Raw genomic sequence first — 19,778 nt, forward strand, 5'->3', positions numbered from 1 at the left:
TCTTACATGAAATTTGAGCGATATAACTTTTACTTCTCTGTTCACAGACAAAGTGAAAGTAACAATCTGCAAGAATCTTCCTGGAATGTGTGTGTGGTCAAGCTCCACCCCCTGCCAAACATGTGACCTAACAGCTCAGCTCTGTGCAGCTGCCATATCCCACAATGCACTGCTCACAAAGTATCAGAAGGGCAGTAAATGCAGAGTAATACTGCCAAAGCATATCCCAAATGCCTATATAATACTACCATACGTTACTAAGTGAAAGTGACCAGATAATTGCTATTTAGTGCCTAAATAATACTACCATATGGTGCTAAAGGAAGGTAGATAGTATCTATGTGGTGCCTGAATAATACAACCATACAGTACTAAATGAAAGTGACCCACCAATTAATAGGTAGGTGGTCATATACAGCAGTTCAAGTTATATTACAGTGTAATAGCCACATAATACTGCCTTAAAATACTTACATAATAGTGTCATACTATAAAATATAACAGTACCATGGTGTTTAAATAATGCTACCATATAGTTGTAAATAGCAAACGGGAAAAAGATTCCAGCGCTTACGAGCCTAAAACCACCATATAGTTGTAAGTGATATCGTTATAATGTATCTACGTAATACTGTCTAAATACTTACAAAATTGTGTAGCACATTAAAAACATAACAGTGCCATGATGTATACATAGCACCATCATATCTTTCTAAGTAACATTACTATACAATAGTCACATAATACTGCCATATAATACTAAATAGTGTCAGACAGATAAACATAACAGTGCTGTGGTGCCTAAATAATAGCACCTTATAGTTGTAAGTAACATCACTACAGAGTGGTCACATAATACCACCATATGATAATTAGAATAACGTCATAGAGGAAAAAGATGACGCACTATGGTGCCTAAACAATACCACCATATTGTTGTAGGTAACTTTGCTATGAAGTGACCACATAATACTGCCGTATAATGTTTTACAAAATAGTGTACAGATAAAAACATAGTGTATGGTGCCTAAAAAATCCCACCATATTGTTGTAAGAAATATTGCTATGATGTAGCTACATAATACTGCCATATAATACTTACACAATTGTGTAGTACATTAAAAACATAATAGTGCCATGGTGTATAAATATCTTTCTAGGTAACAATACTATACAGTGGTCACATAATACTGCCATAGGTTACTTAGAAAATTGTGTAGTACCTTAAAGCACAACAGTGCCGTGGTGTATAAATAATACCACCATATTATTGTATGTAATATTGCTATACTATAGCTACATAATACCGCCATATAATACTTATAAAACAGTGTAGTACATTATAGACATAGTGCGGTGTGGATAAATAATACCACCATACAATTCCCTGTCGGAGTGGAACACAAAAGGCTCAAGGGTGCAAATAAAACCGTGAAATACCCTGGACACGCGGCGTGACTTTCACAACATGGATATGTCTTTCATTCTCACCATCAAAAGGTGCAGAGTTAAAAACATCAACAGTTCTCGATCCTGTTGTAGCCCATTATCCCTGCCCCTACCCCCCGGGGATGATAGAATGGTATAATCCTGTCCTCTTTCATGTCAGACTACATTGTATCCATACGCTTTATTATAATGCCCCCTAATCCCTTTTTGTTCCGTCCCCTTTCAGGGCGTATTTCCCTAAAGAAACATCTCCAGTGATTCTCTATAGATGTGACATTTCCCTTTTCAGCGGGTATTGACTGAAGCCGAATCACCAATGACAAATGATTGGAACCTGAAATATTTGGTTTCGGGGAATGGTCTTCAGTGTTAGGGAGGGACGAGTGGGCGAGAGGGACCTGTGTATAATGGATGAGGGTGAGGACGGACGCTGACAGCCCACGTTTGGGGTCTTTATACAGTCCTGTGACACCTTCGTGGGGTATACCATTAAGTCATAGAGATAATATTTAGTTTTTGCTGTTTGCTTTCAGCCTGTGCAGGCTTTGGTACATTCCGTGCATGCCTTGACCGGTCACCAGCAGCGCGGAGACATGACAGGTTCTTAGTTAATTCTGTTCTCACCTGACTAAGCAAAAAATAGAAAAAACTCACGCTAAAAAACATGGTTTTGATTGTTTTTTATTTGCTTTTGAAATTGACCCTTCACTATAGGCCAAGCGTGACCACCCGGGGTAGCAGAGGCAATTGAGCCAATCCCCTTCTATATAGTTCTTCTGGGGAGGGGCACCCTGCAAGGTTATCAGCACCCAGTGCTATGGTAGATGGGACCCACTAGGACCGATCCCCCCACTTTACAGGGGCTCTAATAGACACATTATTAGTCTCTATGGTGTGTGCACACATCAATACCCTGCATATTAGTTGTAAAAGCATCAGAACTTGCTGAGTGCCTGCACCAAAAACTAAAGATTCCCCTTATAAAGCACCTCAACTAAGGGACGTGTCTGATGAGGAGCTTGCTGACTGTTTCCAATAACAACTAGCTAGCAGAATAATGAGTGCAGCCTTGGAGTATAATACAGGATAATTAATGTAATGTATGTACACAGTGACTGTACCAGCAGAATAGTGAGTGCAGCTCTGGAGTATAATACAGGATGTAACTCAAGATCAGTACAGGATAAGTAATGTACTGTATATACTGTGACTGCACTAGCAGTATAGTGAGCGCAGCTCTGGAGTATACTACAGGATGTAACTCAGGATCAGTACAGGATAAGTAATGTAATGTATGTACACAGTGGCTGTACCAGCAGAATAGTGAGTGCAGCTCTGTAGTATAATACAGGATGTAACTCAGGATCAGTACAGGATAAGTAATGTAATGTATGTACACAGTGACTGCACCAGCAGAATAGTGAGCGCAGCTCTGTAGTATAATACAGGATGTAACTCAGGATCAGTACAGGATAAGTAATGTAATGTATATACACATTACTGCACCAGCAGAATAGTGAGCGCAGCTCTGGAGTATAATGCAGGATGTAACTCAGGATCAGTACAGGATAAGTAACGTAATGTATGTACACAGTGACTGTACCAGCAGAATAGTGAGCGCAGCTCTGGAGTATAATAGAGGATGTAACTCAGGATCAGTACAGGATAAGTAATGTAATGTATGTACACAGTGACTACACCAGCAGAATAGTGAGTGCAGCTCTGGAGTATAATACAGGATGTAACTCAGGATCAGTACAGAATAAGTAATGTAATGTATGTACACAGTGACTGTACCAGCAGAATAGTGAGTGCAGCTCTGGAGTATAATACAGGATGTAACTCAGGATCAGTACAGGATAAGTAATGTAATGTATGTACACAGTGACTGTACCAGCAGAATAGTGAGTGCAGCTCTGGAGTATAATACAGGATGTAACTCAGGATCAGCTGAAGATAAGTAATGTAATGTATATACACAGTGACTGCACCAGCAGAATAGTGAGCACAGCTCTGGAGTATAATACAGGATGTAACTCAGGATCAGTACAGGATAAGTAATGTAATGTATGTACACAGTGACTGCACCAGCAGAATAGTGAGCGCAGCTCTGGAGTATAATATATGATGTAATTCAGGATCAGTACAGGATAAATAATGTAATGTATGTACACAGTGACTGTACCAGCAGAATAGTGAGCACAGCTCTGGAGTATAATACAGGATGTAACTCAGGATCAGTACAGGATAAGTAATGTAATATATGTACACAGTGACTGTACCAGCAGAATAGTGAGTGCAGCTCTGGAGTATAATACAGGATGTAACTCAGGATCAGTACAGGATAAGTAATGTAATGTATGTACACAGTGACTGCACCAGCAGAATAGTGAGCGCAGCTCTGGAGTATAATACAGGATGTAACTCAGGATCAGTACAGGATAAGTAATGTAATGTATGTACACAGTGACTGCACCAGCAGAATAGTGAGCACAGCTCTGGAGTATAATACAGGATGTAACTCAGGATCAGTACAGGATAAGTAATGTAATGTATGTACACAGTGACTGCACCAGCAGAATAGTGAGCGCAGCTCTGGTGTATAATACAGGATGTAACTCAGGATCAGTACAGGATAAGTAATGTAATGTATGTACACAGTGACTGTACCAGCAGAATAGTGAGTGCAGCGCTGGAGTATAATACAGGATGTAACTCAGGATCAGTACAGGATAAGTAATGTAATGTATGTACACAGTGACTGCACCAGCAGAATAGTGAGCACAGCTCTGGAGTATAATACAGGATGTAACTCAGGATCAGTACAGGATAAGTAATGTAATGTATGTACACAGTGACTGTACCAGCAGAATAGTGAGCGCAGCTCTGGTGTATAATACAGGATGTAACTCAGGATCAGTACAGGATAAGTAATGTAATGTATGTACACAGTGACTGCACCAGCAGAATAGTGAGTGCAGCGCTGGAGTATAATATATGATGTAATTCATGGTCAGTACTGTAACTAGTAGTTATCTATATCTATAAAGCAATACTGGTGACGAGAATATAGAGGTTGATATTACAAGGAGAGGTCAGATCTTCACAACTCATAGAATCTTTTGGTTCGGTCATGTGGGCAAGGAAAAGCTGATCACAATGGATAGAATCTCATTATCTTTAATTACAAGGTTCACTCACATCACTATTACCTTATATAATACAGCTCTTGTTATTAACACCAACATCAGTGATGGGACAACATAAGGTTATTTTGGGTGCGGTCCTTTTTTTGCCACCACCAGAATAGTCCGTATCTATTGTGCATTTTCAATGGCTTCTTGTGTAAGTTCCCAGAATACAATAGATGGATCCTGTGTATGTGAGGAGCTTTTCAGTGGATAGAAATGCTAACAAAATATTTCAATGCAAACACAGAGGGACAATACACGACCCAACAATATGCGGGATACAACGTCACTGCAGGTGTAAGAGATTCAGCAGCAACACTATAAGTGGCAGTGTATAGAAGATATATAACTTATACCAGCTGTATATATATATCTCTATCTATCTATCTATCTATCTATCTATCTATCTATCTATCTATCACTATATACAGTATATACCCAGGTTATACAAGCATAGTCCGTATCACTATAGGGCCAGATACATCATGGCACTCGCAGCAGATTCTATTTATCTCAGGGCTCTGCGGCTCTGGTTTAGAAGGCAGGACACGATGTGTCCATGGGGCTGCTGCAGCTTCTCTCCACATGAGTGACCCCATCACAGGAGAGGCGCAGCTAAGTGGGCGAGTTATTACTGTGTGGACGCACGGCTGTCACTGCGTGTACTTGTCATGTAACATGCCGGGTGTCTGAGCCTTCTAGGAAGACGTTATTAAATCTATAACTCCTGTCCTGTTGGGAAAGCGCAGTCCGAGGAACCTTCACCAAGCTCTTATATCATTTCTTGATTTTATCTCTTTTTAGTTTTTTAGGGGCTGTTTTGGGACTGAGAACGAAATTGTAAATTGCAAAATGTCCAGTCGTGTGCAAATAGATATAAGGGAGAGCAAAGTCCGAACTGGAAATGATAAGAATTCTGTAAGTGTTACTGCGGATCAGGGGGCAGATAAAGGAGAAGACATTCAGATCACACAACTTCCTAATATTCGAAGTCATTTCATGGCGGGGTGACGACATTTCCTGTAGCCAATGCTGTTACTCCGCTGCTGGCCAGACCGAGTGTTTATGTGTATGGGGGAGTTGGAGGGAATACCAAGCATAGAAGACGTATGGGCACCTAAAGAGGACGAAGGTAACGAGAGCCACGGAGGAGGAGAGAAAGTAAGAAGACTTGTATGGTGATACTCAGCATCAGGTAGGTGCAAACAGCCCATAATTATACAGAGATTATTTACATGCACATAATGAAGACTCTCTATTAAAGGGGTTGTCTTGTTATAAGTAAAAAACACTTGTTTATTGTGTTCTGAAGCTTTCTTCTATACACCGTGTTGCAATTCGTCATCACTTCCAAGATCTCTTCTTAGTGCCAATGACTGTGTAGAAGGGTGAAGGCCAACTTTTCCTTACGTTAGGTTCACACTAGTGTCATTGTCCGCCACTGTCCCCCATCCTGCTTAACATAGGCGGGGAGAAAAGTCCTGCAAAGACTATGGGGTGCGTGGGTTACCACATGTAACCGCTTTTTAATTGGATAGGGTTTCAGTTTTTGGAGTCATGAAATACGGAAACCTGAACACTAATGTGAACCAAGCGTTCGGTGCTTGATAGTAGAAGGCCATATATAGGGTCCCAACTAGGGTTGAGTGATCGGGATCGGAAAAGATCGGATTCCGATCAGCGATCGAGCAAATTTCACAAATGGATCGGCTGGAAAATGATTGGAAATCAGATTTTGAAATCTCAAGATCGGCTCAACCCTAAAAGTGACTTTTCCCATATGACTAGGGTTGAGCCATCGGGTTCGGAAAATATCAGATCTCGATCGGTGATCAGGCAAATTTCACAATCGGAAATCAGGATTGGTTGGAAAATGATTGGAAATCGGATTTTAAAATCGATCCTGAAATCTCAAGATCGGCTCAACCCTAGTCCCAACCTAAAACAGGTTAGCGCCCCTAGTGTCTCGGCATGTGTATACCGTGTATATTCACCACATTATTATTATTATATGCACCAGGGTTGTCACCCAGGAGGTCGCAAGAGGCTAAAAGCGTACCTCAATGGTGCAAAGGATGTGGACCAGGAGAGGTGAGTATTGGAGTATATTATTACTCTGCACCTCCTCTGGGTCTCCAGCTATTATTTTCTTAATTGTCTTTTATTTCTTTACACCTCAAGTATTTGTGGATGGTGAACCCCAAAATATTGGAATCCCCAAAGCTGAGATTTTTGAAAAATTTGAATGACCTCGAGCCGGTTCCTTCGTCTCTATACATTTGATACATAGATTTGTTCCTTTCTCTCTGTTGTGTTTTTGTTCTTTCCTTCTCTGTCTGTTTTTTTTTCCGTTTCCCTTCTCCTTTCTTCGTACGGTTGTCAGGATTTTGATAAGTTGCCTCCGATCTTTCTATTGATACAGAAGGCTGCTGTGACTTCTGGCAGGATCCTGTAGATAGGCCCGGACACATAGCGCACACCCCGGGGTGATGTGATGGGTGTAATCATTGCACTGTCGTACCGGCAAGTTGTAACGTATCAGTAAATTGTGTTTCTGGAGGTCATTGAGCTCGGAGCCTCGGTGTGCAGTAATTTGTACATGACTGCAGGTATCGGAGCATGTAATACCTTGTCAGAAATGCTAATGTTTATGTCACGAGACCCGGTATCCATGGAAACGGCTCCGAGATTCCGCTCCTTCTATTATCACTGAAAAATATACCAAGATGGAAATACAAAAACATCACAAGGCCGGAATTTACTACAGATGCATACCTCCCAACCGTCCCGATTTCCGCGGGACAGTCACGATTTGGGTGACATGTCCCGCGGTCCCGGTTGGAGGGAGGTATGTCCCGATTTCAACTCAGATCTGCGTCCAGAGGACGCAGATCTGAGTTGAACACATATGCTGCTGAAGCAAGGAGCTGACACAGGTCAGCTCCTCGCTTCGCCGCTGCCCGCCTCTCTCCCTGACACATGTGGCTGAAGCTGCTCGCGTGCTCGCTTTGCCGCTGCGTCTCTCTCGCTGACACATGCGGCTGAAGCGAGGAGCTGACCTGTGTCAGCTCCTCGCTTCACTGCTGCCGCCGGCTCCTGGCTTGTAGACGCGATGTACAAGCCAGGAGCCGGCGGCAGCGGCGAAGCGAGGAGCTGACACAGGTCAGCTCCTCGCTTCAGCCGCATGTGTCAGCAAGAGAGAGACGCAGCGGCAAAGCGAGCACGCGAGCAGCTTCAGCCACATGTGTCAGGGAGAGAGGCGGGCAGCGGCGAAGCGAGGAGCTGACCTGTGTCAGCTCCTTCCTTCAGCCGCATGTGTCAGCGAGAGAGGCGGGCAGAGAGCGGCGAGGGAGCGGAGGAGAAGGTAAGTTTAATATGGAGGTGGAACGTGAATCTGGGGGCAGATGAAGGAGAGGACGGCATGACACTGGGGACAGAGATGGAGAGGACATGAATCTGGGGGAAGAGATGGGGGGACAGGAATTTGGGGGCAGAGATGGAGGGACATGAATCTGGGGGCAGAGATGGAGGGACATGAATCTGGGGCAGAGATGTGGGACATCAGTCTGGGAGCAGAGATGTGGGGACATGAATCTGGGGGCAGAGATGGAGTGGACATGAATCTGGGGGCAGAGATGGGGGACATGAATCTAGGGGCAGAGATGGAGAGGACATGAATCTGGGGGCAGGGATGGAGGGACATGAATCTGGGGGCAGAGATGGAGTGGACATGAAACGGGGGGCAGAGATGTGGAACATGAATCTGGGGGCAGAGATGGAGTGGACATGAAACTGGGGGCAGAGATGGGGGACATGAATCTGGGGGCAGAGATGGAGAGGACATGAATCTGGGGGCAGAGATGGAGGGACATGAATCTGGGGGCAGAGATGGAGGGACATGAATCTGGGGGCAGAGAAGGAGGGACATGAATCTGGGGGCAGAGATGTGGGACATGAATCTGGGGGCAGAGATGTGGGGACATGAATCTGGGGGCAGAGATGGAGGGACATGAATCTGGGGGCAGAGATGGAGTGGACATGAAACGGGGGGCAGAGATGTGGAACATGAATCTGGGGGCAGAGATGTGGGACATGAATCTGGGGGCAGAGATGGAGTGGACATGAAACTGGGGGCAGAGATGGGGGACATGAATCTGGGGGCAGAGATGGGGGGACAGGAATTTGGGGGCAGAGATGGAGGGACATAAATCTGGGGGCAGAGATGGAGGGACATGAATCTGGGGGAAGAGATGGGGGGACAGGAATTTGGGGGCAGAGATGGAGGGACATGAATCTGGGGGCAAAGATGTGGGGACATGAATCTGGGGGCAGAGATGGAAGAGGGACATGAAACTGGGGGCAGATGAAGGGTGTATATGAAACTGGGGGAGAGATAGAGGGGGGACATATAATTTACGGGTGACTGTAGGAGGATTATACTGTGTGCGGGCACATGAAAAATCAACGAGTGGGCGGAGTCAACTAAAAAAAATGGGCGGGGCTAAATTTGCCGCGGCGCGCTACGCGCGACGCACATTTTGTCCCTCTTTCAGTTCTTCAAAAGTTGGGAGGTATGCAGATGTAACACAGAGAGACGAAGGGAATGGGGTTCTCTGAGACTGTATCACACATAACAGGATTAGATACACAGAATCATATAGGGGTGCACTGACTACGTGGAAGGGTAATAAGAGGGCAGTATATTGTTTGGTGGGGCCAGTAAAAGGGAATTCACTGCGTGGAGGCAGCATACTGTACAAGGGCTAGTAAGGAGGCAATATACTGTGTGGAGGTTAAGAAAGGGGGACGATATACCATGTGGGTCTAGTAAAAGGGGCATTATACTATGTAGGGACTGGTAAAGGGAGCCATTATACCATGTGGGGCCAGTAAAGGGGGTGTTATACCATGTAGGGGCTGGTAAAGGGAGTGTTATACTGTGTTGGAACCAGTAATAGGAGGCAATGTATTGCATGGGCGCCAGTAAAGGCGCCATTATACCATGTGGGGGCCAGTAAAGGTGCCATTATACCATGTGGGCGTCAGCAAATAGGCCATTATACCATGTGGGGGCCAGTAAAGGTGCCATTATACCATGTGGGGGGTCAGTAAATAGGCCATTATACCATGTGGGGGCCAGTAAAGGTGCCATTATACCATGTGGGGGTCAGTAAAGGGGGTGTTATACCATGTAGGGGCTGGTAAAGGGAGCGTTATACTGTGTTGGGGCCAGTAATAGGGGGCAATGTATTGCGTGGGCGCCAGTAAAGGCGCCATTATACCATATGGGGGCCAGTAAATAGGCCATTATACCATGTGGGGGCCAGTAAAGGTGCCATTATACCATGTGGGCGTCAGCAAATAGGACATTATACCATGTGGGGGTCAGTAAAGGGGGTGTTATACCATGTAGGGGCTGGTAAAGGGAGCGTTATACCGTGTTGGGGCCAGTAATAGGGGGCAATATATTTCATGGGCACCAGTAAGGGTGCCATTATACCATGTGGGGGCCAGTAAATAGGCCATTATACCATGTGGGGGTCAGTAAAGGGGGTGTTATACCATGTAGGGGCTGGTAAAGGTAGCGTTATACCGTGTTGGGGCCAGTAATAGGGGGCAATATATTTCATGGGCACCAGTAAGGGTGCCATTATACCATGTGGGGGCCAGTAAATAGGCCATTATACCATGTGGGGGTCAGTAAATAGGCCATTATACCATGTGGGGGTCAGTAAAGGGGGTGTTATACCATGTAGGGGCTGGTAAAGGTAGCGTTATACCGTGTTGGGGCCAGTAATAGGGGGCAATATATTTCATGGGCACCAGTAAGGGTGCCATTATACCATGTGGGGGCCAGTAAATAGGCCATTATACCATGTGGGGGTCAGTAAATAGGCCATTATACCATGTGGGGGTCAGTAAAGGGGGTGTTATACCATGTAGGGGCTGGTAAAGGGAGCGTTATACTGTGTTGGGGCCAGTAATAGGGGGCAATGTATTGCGTGGGCGCCAGTAAAGGCGCCATTATACCATATGGGGGCCAGTAAATAGGCCATTATACCATGTGGGGGCCAGTAAAGGTGCCATTATACCATGTGGGCGTCAGCAAATAGGACATTATACCATGTGGGGGTCAGTAAAGGGGGTGTTATACCATGTAGGGGCTGGTAAAGGGAGCGTTATACCGTGTTGGGGCCAGTAATAGGGGGCAATATATTTCATGGGCACCAGTAAGGGTGCCATTATACCATGTGGGGGCCAGTAAATAGGCCATTATACCATGTGGGGGTCAGTAAAGGGGGTGTTATACCATGTAGGGGCTGGTAAAGGTAGCGTTATACCGTGTTGGGGCCAGTAATAGGGGGCAATATATTTCATGGGCACCAGTAAGGGTGCCATTATACCATGTGGGGGCCAGTAAATAGGCCATTATACCATGTGGGGGTCAGTAAATAGGCCATTATACCATGTGGGGGTCAGTAAAGGGGGTGTTATACCATGTAGGGGCTGGTAAAGGTAGCGTTATACCGTGTTGGGGCCAGTAATAGGGGGCAATATATTTCATGGGCACCAGTAAGGGTGCCATTATACCATGTGGGGGCCAGTAAATAGGCCATTATACCATGTGGGGGTCAGTAAATAGGCCATTATACCATGTGGGGGTCAGTAAAGGGGGTGTTATACCATGTAGGGGCTGGTAAAGGTAGCGTTATACCGTGTTGGGGCCAGTAATAGGGGGCAATATATTTCATGGGCACCAGTAAGGGTGCCATTATACCATGTGGGGGCCAGTAAATAGGCCATTATACCATGTGGGGGTCAGTAAATAGGCCATTATACCATGTGGGGGTCAGTAAAGGGGGTGTTATACCATGTAGGGGCTGGTAAAGGAAGCGTTATACTATGTTGGGGCCAGTATAGAGGGCAATATACTGTGCGGGAACCAGTAAAGGGGGCGCTATACCATATGGGGGCTGGGGCCACAGTCAAAAGTTTGCTATAGAGCCCAGTATTTGCTAGTTATGACCCAGATGATAACATTGGATACAAAGCTCAGTAGACAGAAGTACAAATTATAGCCTTAGATACAAAGACTCAGCAGGCAGTATCACATGATGGGATCAGATACAATGGCTCAACAGAGAGTATCACAGACGATGGGATTAGATACGTGATTAGAATGTATGACTCATAATATAATTGGATAAAGCAGTACAGCAAACACTAGCACATATAATAAGCTTAGATACACCTGTCAGATGTCAGTATCACACATTATAAGATTAGATACATTAACCCAGCATACAGTATCAGACGTGATAATTTAGATACAGCACCCAGCAAACAGCATCACACGTGACGTATATAGACAAGAAAGTCTTAGGTGTATAAGTTCAGCTCACAGTATCACATCTGATAGGCTTAGATACAGTATCACAAATTATAAGCTTTGATTCGCATGCTGCAAAAACAGTACTACACGTGATAGCCTTAGATACACTGTCTGAGCAACACATAGTCACATGTGATAGGTTTAGATACTGTCTGCTGACACGCGACAGTGCTAGATACAGTGTCAGCAGACAGTATCACACATAACGGCCTTAGATACATCACTTTGCATTACTCCGACAGATCTATCTTAGTGATTGTATTGTTGTTTTTGTACCTTTTATATGATCTTAAGCTCTTGGCTTTCCTTCTCTATCAGCCGGTATTCTATAATAACGCTGCAGGGGCAGACACTGAAGTTTTCCTCATTATAATCTAAGATTTCTATCATCAGCTTCATGGAAGTCAATTTAAGGAGCTCTTAAAGCAATTATATAATAGCTAACGGCTTTAGGTTACGACTTGTCAGGAGACGATGCAGAGGCAGAAAACAACTTATATAATTACGTACCGGGCCATGAAAGTCTTTACGGTAAATTACGACCTCGTTCTGCATATCACACTGATAAAGGGGGTTGTGAGGAGGGTCGGCTGGGCCCACTAGAGAATCCACTGGGAATGTGGGCTCTTGTATAATAATACCACTGGTCCATGTAGGTCCACGTAAGGGGTTAACATAAAGCATAAACCCTATAGTTGATAATGTACCTTATTGTGTCAGTCTGCAGAGTTAAGATGTAAATCCGAGGAATTAATTCCAGACTGGCTGGACAGCCATGCTCATATGGGGGTTCTGGATATAGGGGGCCAGAGTTAGGAAAGGTCCACGCTTTGTGGAAGAAACAAGGGTTGGATTTCCACCACATTGGGGCCAGGTCAGTGTAACCAGGACTGGAGTGGCATGGTCCTGACAGTTCTGATAGGACGGCACCAGACTTCCCAGGAGAGGCCCATGAGACTGCTAAATGGAGATGGCCAGAAGGAAGGCTTGGGTGGACCCAACCCAATGACCAGCTCAGGAATACAGGCAAGGTCCAGATCAGATGATGTTAGGAAGCAACTGTACAGAGTCAGGCTAGAAAGAAACAATTGGTTACCTGCATCGGGAACCTACGAAGAGTTAATTCAGGTTTATAACCTGGAACCTTAGAGAAGAGAAAGAGCCGTCACATCTGGGAACTCTTGATCTGACTTGTGACCTTCCATCTCCAGCAGAAGACAACTATCATTGGGAGATGACTTTGAATATCAATCATTTGCTGCAATCTGATAATCCATATGAATATGTTGTCTGTATTATATGAATAATTACAGCTATGAGGATACCAATATATATGAGGATACGATATTTACTGGTTTATGATATTCATTCATATAGTACAGCTGGGTTTATTGTAATTGTGTTCACATTTTTATAAGGCTCCGTTCCCACGGAGTAACGCGCTTCTCATTTAGACACGTATACACGTGTCAGAGCACGGTGCTTCAAAACAGATCCCATTGATTTCAAGGTGTAGCGCGCGTATGCCGGCACCCATTGAAATCAATGGAATCTGTTTTGAAAACGTGTCTAGGCGCGTTACTCCGTGGGAACGGAGCCTTAAATAGTAAATTTACAGAAATAAAATGTAACTTTTATTTTTCCTTCTACTATAATGGTCTGGCATATAGAGAGTAATCTTGGAAGAAGCGTTTGCTAGCAACCAGATTGTCAGAGATGGTTTGGTTGGTCAGCTGGATCGGTATTGTGTTGACAGCCAGACCGTTCCTTCACATCGTCTGTGAACTTTACTAACCACTGCAGACACTATAACCAGTGGACACGTATGTTATTTGGGTCGGTCATTTTATTGTATTTATTACACAATACAATAATAACAATGGTTTCCATACCAATCGTTCGGGCTTTGCACTTGATGTTTTAATGATGGAACCTTCTATTCCTGATCATTTGAGAACATCCACAAAGCCCCACCGTCGTGGTACCAATGGAAGGACCATCCCTTCTAATGGGACTGTTGGGAAGTTGCGTATAGGACATACATGCACAAGGCTGTGACATTGACATAAAAAAGGAAATGACGGTTGCTAGGTCGATCCAGTCCTAGCAACCATTTCAGCTTAGATGAAATGAATGTGCTGCAACAAATACATAAAAAAATACAAAAATTCATTAAAAAAATGTAACAAAATCAAATCCACGTATTGAGTCAGATCCTGATACATCCTGAGGATCTTATATTAGTTATTTGAGTCTCTTCCTCGGTTCAGGTGGGAACGTTTCACCTGCCATTGATATCCAGTCTATTTTGATACTGGAAAATTCACTTTATCCTAATATAGGACATAAATAATGTGATTTATACAACAAATCAAGTAACCCTGTCATATCCATAGCATATTCCCTGGGGGTCTTAGCAGGGTGACGGACGTTCGGGAGGTTCACAGTATTTGACTTCATCCCAGTCTTTGGCGCAATAGTCAGCATTTAACTGCAGAGGGATTTGTACGTCAGGATTTTTCTGCTTTTCTTTCTTCTTTCTTGAATGTCTTCGAGAACATAGAAATAAGAATGTACCGGCCATGCAACATATGACGGAGACTGACACTACGACAAGGGCGACGGGGACCGTCAGTGACCAGGTGAATGGGGCGCTGGTTGGCTGGTATTTTGGGCATGGCCCCAGAGTAATGACTTGACTTTCTTGAGTCCTACTCGTCTTAGTCATCATGATCAGGGATTCCACATAACTCCTATTGCTTATGCTTTGATTAAGAAGAATATTGACCCATACAATGGTGGAAAGAGCTTCGGGGTAGCCTTGGTCACTGGCTTTTACTAGGATTTGATACAGTCCACAATGATGACTATTAGTTCTTTCTTTCAATATGATGTTACCTGTGTTGGCATCAACCTCGAAGAGACTGGCAGTCAGATCAATCTCTCTATATTCAGTATATGTTATTACTCCATTCAAGCCCGTGTCATAATCTACTGCATGGACTTTGGTCACAGAAGAACCTTGCGAAGTATCAGGTGGAACCAATACGTATGAAAAGTTTGACTCTGGAAGAACTATCAAAGGGGCATTATCATTGACGTCCAGTATAAAAACAAGAACCTTGGCTCGTGAGGTCAGTGGTGGACTTCCTTTGTCTCTTGCTTCAACCCGAAGTTCATACATCAGTTCTTTTTCATAGTCGAAAGGACCCTCGGATCTTAGTATTCTATCATGACCAATAGAGAACAAGGAGGTTGTATTCATCAGGTGCACAGAAAAGTCACCATTTAGCCCAATATCTACATCTGTTACATTGATATATCCAACCACTCCTTGTTGAGGAAGATCTTCCGGGACAAAGAACCTAAACTCACTTGAAGCAAAAGTAGGTGGGTTATCATTTTGATCTAGGATCTTGATAACAATTACACAAGAATCATTCCTGGATGGCGACCCATGGTCCATCGCTATTACTTGTAGAGTATAGGAAGATTTCTTTTCTCTGTCCAAAGATTGAGAAACTTTGAAAACGCCACTTGAGCTGTCAATGGAGAACACATTGGGATCCCCATCAAACAAGTAGTAACTTATTTCGCCGTTGGATCCACTATCTTCATCAGAAGCAGAAAGTGTGAGCAACAAATCACCAGGAGCATTGTTCTCTTCAATGAAAATTTCTTCAAGATGGTTTGAGAATTTGGGGTTGTTATCATTTACATCCTCAACCCATATCTTAAGATTTTCTGCACATGGAAACGGTTCATCACTGGTGGAATTTCCAATGATGGCAATGTCATACTGTTGCTTTACCTCAAAATCCAATGAACTGGAGGTCAATAGCAGGAATGTATTGAGAGAAGAATCAGAAGACTTTAGGAGGAAAGGAGAGGAGGAGTCATTTATGAAAAGAGGACGTCTTATAATACCATCTGGATCTGTAATGTCCAAGATCGCAATGATAGTTCCAGAAGGGACATCTTCTCTGATGGAGATGCCACCTTCGTATTGGGATGCTATAAAACGAAGCTCCATCTTAGGTTTATTTCTATTTTTTTCCATACTTATAGTGACTGTAGCCACTGCTGGAAAACAACCATGTCCAACGGCTAACACCGACAGCTTATACTGGGTTACCTCTTCTTCTAAAGGTGCCGATAGGGTCATTGACCCAGATGAACTATCTAGATTGAAAAGTTTTTTGATTGATTCTGGAACTCGGACACTGTAAAAATACTCAATCACACTATTTTCACCCTCATCTACATCTACTGCTTGAAGTTGTACTACTTTATCACCCACAGATATGTTCCTAGGAAGAGTGACAGAGACATTGTTTGCAAGGAAGACAGGACAGTTATCGTTTACGTCCATAATCTGGACCTCCAGTGTAGCACTGCCCGATAATCGTGGAAATCCGTTATCATAGGCAATTAAACTCATCCTATGTTCACTTTGGGATTCTCGATCCAGAGGCTTTAGAACAATTAATGACAAGAATTCCTCATGTTGGTCCAGAGTGAAGATGTTATCAGGACAGTCGAGTTGGTAGAACAGGTCCCCATTGTGCTCTATATCCACGTCTTTGGCCAAGTGGTCAATGACAAATTTGCTTCCAATATCTGTATCCTCTGGAATGGAGATAGTGTAGGTCAGCTCCGGGAAATAGGGAGGATTATCATTGATATCCAGAACAAAAAGTTTAACTTTGGTAAATTCTGAATGTTCTTGAGATGAAATAAAGACATCCAAGGTCATGAAACATTGATCCGTGGTATCTAATGGGCACAACGATTCTCTGTCGAGTTTATCTGCTGTTGTATATAAATTCCCACTTTGGGCATCGAGATAGAAATAGTTTGTGTGCGTTAAGAGCTTGTACTGCATGGGTGTAGGTGACAGGAAGCCATTTCTTAAGTTTCCAATAAGAGTATCTTCTTTTTGCTCCTCTTGGACATGGAATATGAGTTCTGTGGTAACGCCAAGAAAGTTCAGGACTTGAAAAATATTTGTAAGAAGAAGAAAGTATTTCTGGAAAATAAGATGAGTTGGATTAATAAATATTCTACAATAAAATACTACAATAGAGAAATCAGTCCAGGTCGGAGAAATCTAACTTCATGGGCTTGGTCCTCCTATCACACAAATGGGTCAAAGCTTTGGTTTATGTTGAGGATGGCTGGTGGGCCATGTCTCCTCCATGTTGGGTTTATATGTGCATGGGTGGAGGGAAGATATACATCACTTTAGTTTCCTTCAATCATACCAAGGTATAAGTAAGAAGACCCAAGCCGAAGTCTAGACACCTTGGAAAGATGTCAAGATTCAAACGACTTGACACCACTTCATGACACAATGTTATACTACATGCGTTTTATTATCTATTAGACAATTATTTTCTTTGCATTATAACTATCGGAAATTGTTCTTATTAAAGTGACACGAGGCATGAGACGGAAAATAAACCTTTCATTGTAGTAATAGAGAAGTATCAATCCATGACCAAGCGTCCTGTCCCACCTATGTCATACAAAGAAGTGAAAGAAGCATGAAGTGGGAAACCGGATTACAGATTTCATCGCTATCTCTTGCAGTATTTGTCCAGGTGGTGATGGATATATCAACAATGAAGATGGAAGAGCCCAATTTATAGTGAAAGAGAGTCTGCCCTCAAAACCGCTGAGGGCCCTTGATGGGTGACATGTAAGGCAGGTAAATCATACATATGTGGTGGATCATACAAGTTATATCCATCCAAAGTGTTCCCTGGGTGGTCCCTAACTGTGAAGTCTCTGGTAGTATTTGAGGTCAATGCTCTCCAACCTCTTTCTCTTTTTTGCTCTGGAGTTATGGGTCTAGGGTTCTCATGGATGGGAGAGGCTCTATATTATTAAAGAGGACCTCTGATGTCTGTGTCCACCCTAATGGGAAGACCGTGGAGTGGTCACTGATGCAGGAAATCATTGATGGCTGGCAAAGTGAAGGCACCAAGAGATGCAGAAGAAATGCCAGGGGTGCAACAACCAAATCAAAATAGATTCCAGATTTTACTATTGTTGGCATGAAGAAGACTGGATTTTCCAGTAGACTTGGGCTGTAATTCTGCTGTGTAGATATGAAATGACACATAGTATAGAGAGATAGCTTAGTCACCTCTGCATGTGTTTTCAATGGGCAGAACCAAACTCCTTCTGTGTTGGCTCATTTTGCATGGGACAAAGGACCATGAAAACCAACATGTCCGAAACTTTTTAGCCTCGCCATCAGTGGAAGGTTGGGAAAGCCCATACACATGACATGGCTTCCGCCTGGTCACTCCTGATTAATCGTGAGCGGTTTTTCTGCCTGTTCTGGAGTCTCCTTGATGTTGCATCTTGACACTTCTAGTTCCTGAGCCTCAGGTGTCTTGCTATACACTTAGAAGATCAAACACAATCTGTTCTTTGAAACTGTTATTTGACTTATCATATATCAAAGTAAGGGATTGGCCTTATCCATGGCCTGGGGGACGAGGTGAAGACAATGACCACTGATATTATGGCTATGAATGGGTAGTAATAAATATTGTACAGGTGGTCAGATGAAAGGACTCAGACCATCCGGATGCTCATCACATGGTGCCTCATACCTCATAATCTGCAGCACCAAAGCCAACGTAGAAAAAAGGGGGCCCTCAAATGAAACAGGGGCCCCACTCCTGAAGCTGGCTTCTTGCTACTATCTTTACCATGTGGTGTAAATCTAAGCCCCAGGTAAAGAGAGGTTCAGGGAGGTCATCCCTCTGTTTGGGGCTCCATGTATGTAATATACCCTTGTGCAGCACAGAGATTTTAGACCTCAAGGGCTTCCCAGTCCTGACCATTATCTCAAATATTAAAATTAGCAAGAAAATGAATATGATCATTGGTCACCTGTCCAGAGTGCCCTAATATAATGTACGTATGTAAGAATTATACCATCAGTCACTATACAGATGTAGCAGAGTTGCCCTATAAGGGGCGGTATTGTTTTTGCATTGACATAATTCCCCATTAAGATAATGCAGTAGGTTTCGTTCAGTTCTTTGTAAACCTATGATGACATCTGCATTGGTGTCACTGACAAATAGTCTGACTGCAACCCTGACTATACTGAAGGAATATCCAACAGACCCCGTTATAGTCATTGGAATCCCTCGGAATCCATTACTATCCCTCATTATATGATCCCGTTTATTATTTAATCTGTGTTTCTGGTTTTATGGTAGACGAACGGATTAAATGATATAGAAGTGAACGCACCCTAAGATCATAAGTTAAGCCAAATAACAAACTCAGCTCTGCTGCATCTGCACAGTTTATCAAGGCTTGTCATGCTTTATTAAAGAAGATATTAAAGTTATCCGTACCTGTATATAGCGCATGGTGTCATGGACGCACAGCAGTGCAGCACAGTAGATGAGCTCAGGTCGATTGCCTTTCTGAAGTTGTTCTGCATGTGAAACTTTCCTGCAGCTCTGTGCACTCCTGGGTGGGGCCAGATCCAGCCCCTTGTCATTGTACTCAGGATTCCCAATCTGTAGCCTGGAGTAAATATACCGGCAGCGAGGTATGTGTGCGAGGGTGGACCAAACAAAGCACAACCTGCAGCTGCACAAAACACCGAGAACCAGGACTAAAACTGGACGGGGAGAGAAGGTGCGGAGAGCTTGTGCAACACGTCCTGGTATTGCGATCTTATAATTACATAGTATGTAATAAGATGTCAG

General features: G+C 43.6%; 1 protein-coding gene across 1 annotated transcript; it reads right to left on the reverse strand.

Annotated features, from left to right (window-relative positions):
• Positions 1 to 14,444: 14,444 nt before the first annotated feature.
• Positions 14,445 to 19,446, reverse strand: LOC142185321 (protocadherin-20-like). Its single transcript, XM_075260674.1, has 2 exons — positions 19,419 to 19,446; positions 14,445 to 17,062 (listed from the first exon to the last, which is right to left on the reverse strand). The coding sequence occupies exons 1-2, from the start codon at positions 19,431 to 19,433 to the stop codon at positions 14,447 to 14,449; spliced, it is 2,631 nt and encodes an 876-aa protein (XP_075116775.1). The 5' UTR covers positions 19,434 to 19,446; the 3' UTR covers positions 14,445 to 14,446.
• Positions 19,447 to 19,778: the final 332 nt, after the last annotated feature.

The sequence above is a fragment of the Leptodactylus fuscus genome, chromosome 11, assembly GCF_031893055.1.
Source record: "Leptodactylus fuscus isolate aLepFus1 chromosome 11, aLepFus1.hap2, whole genome shotgun sequence".
Lineage (NCBI taxonomy): Eukaryota > Metazoa > Chordata > Amphibia > Anura > Leptodactylidae > Leptodactylus > Leptodactylus fuscus.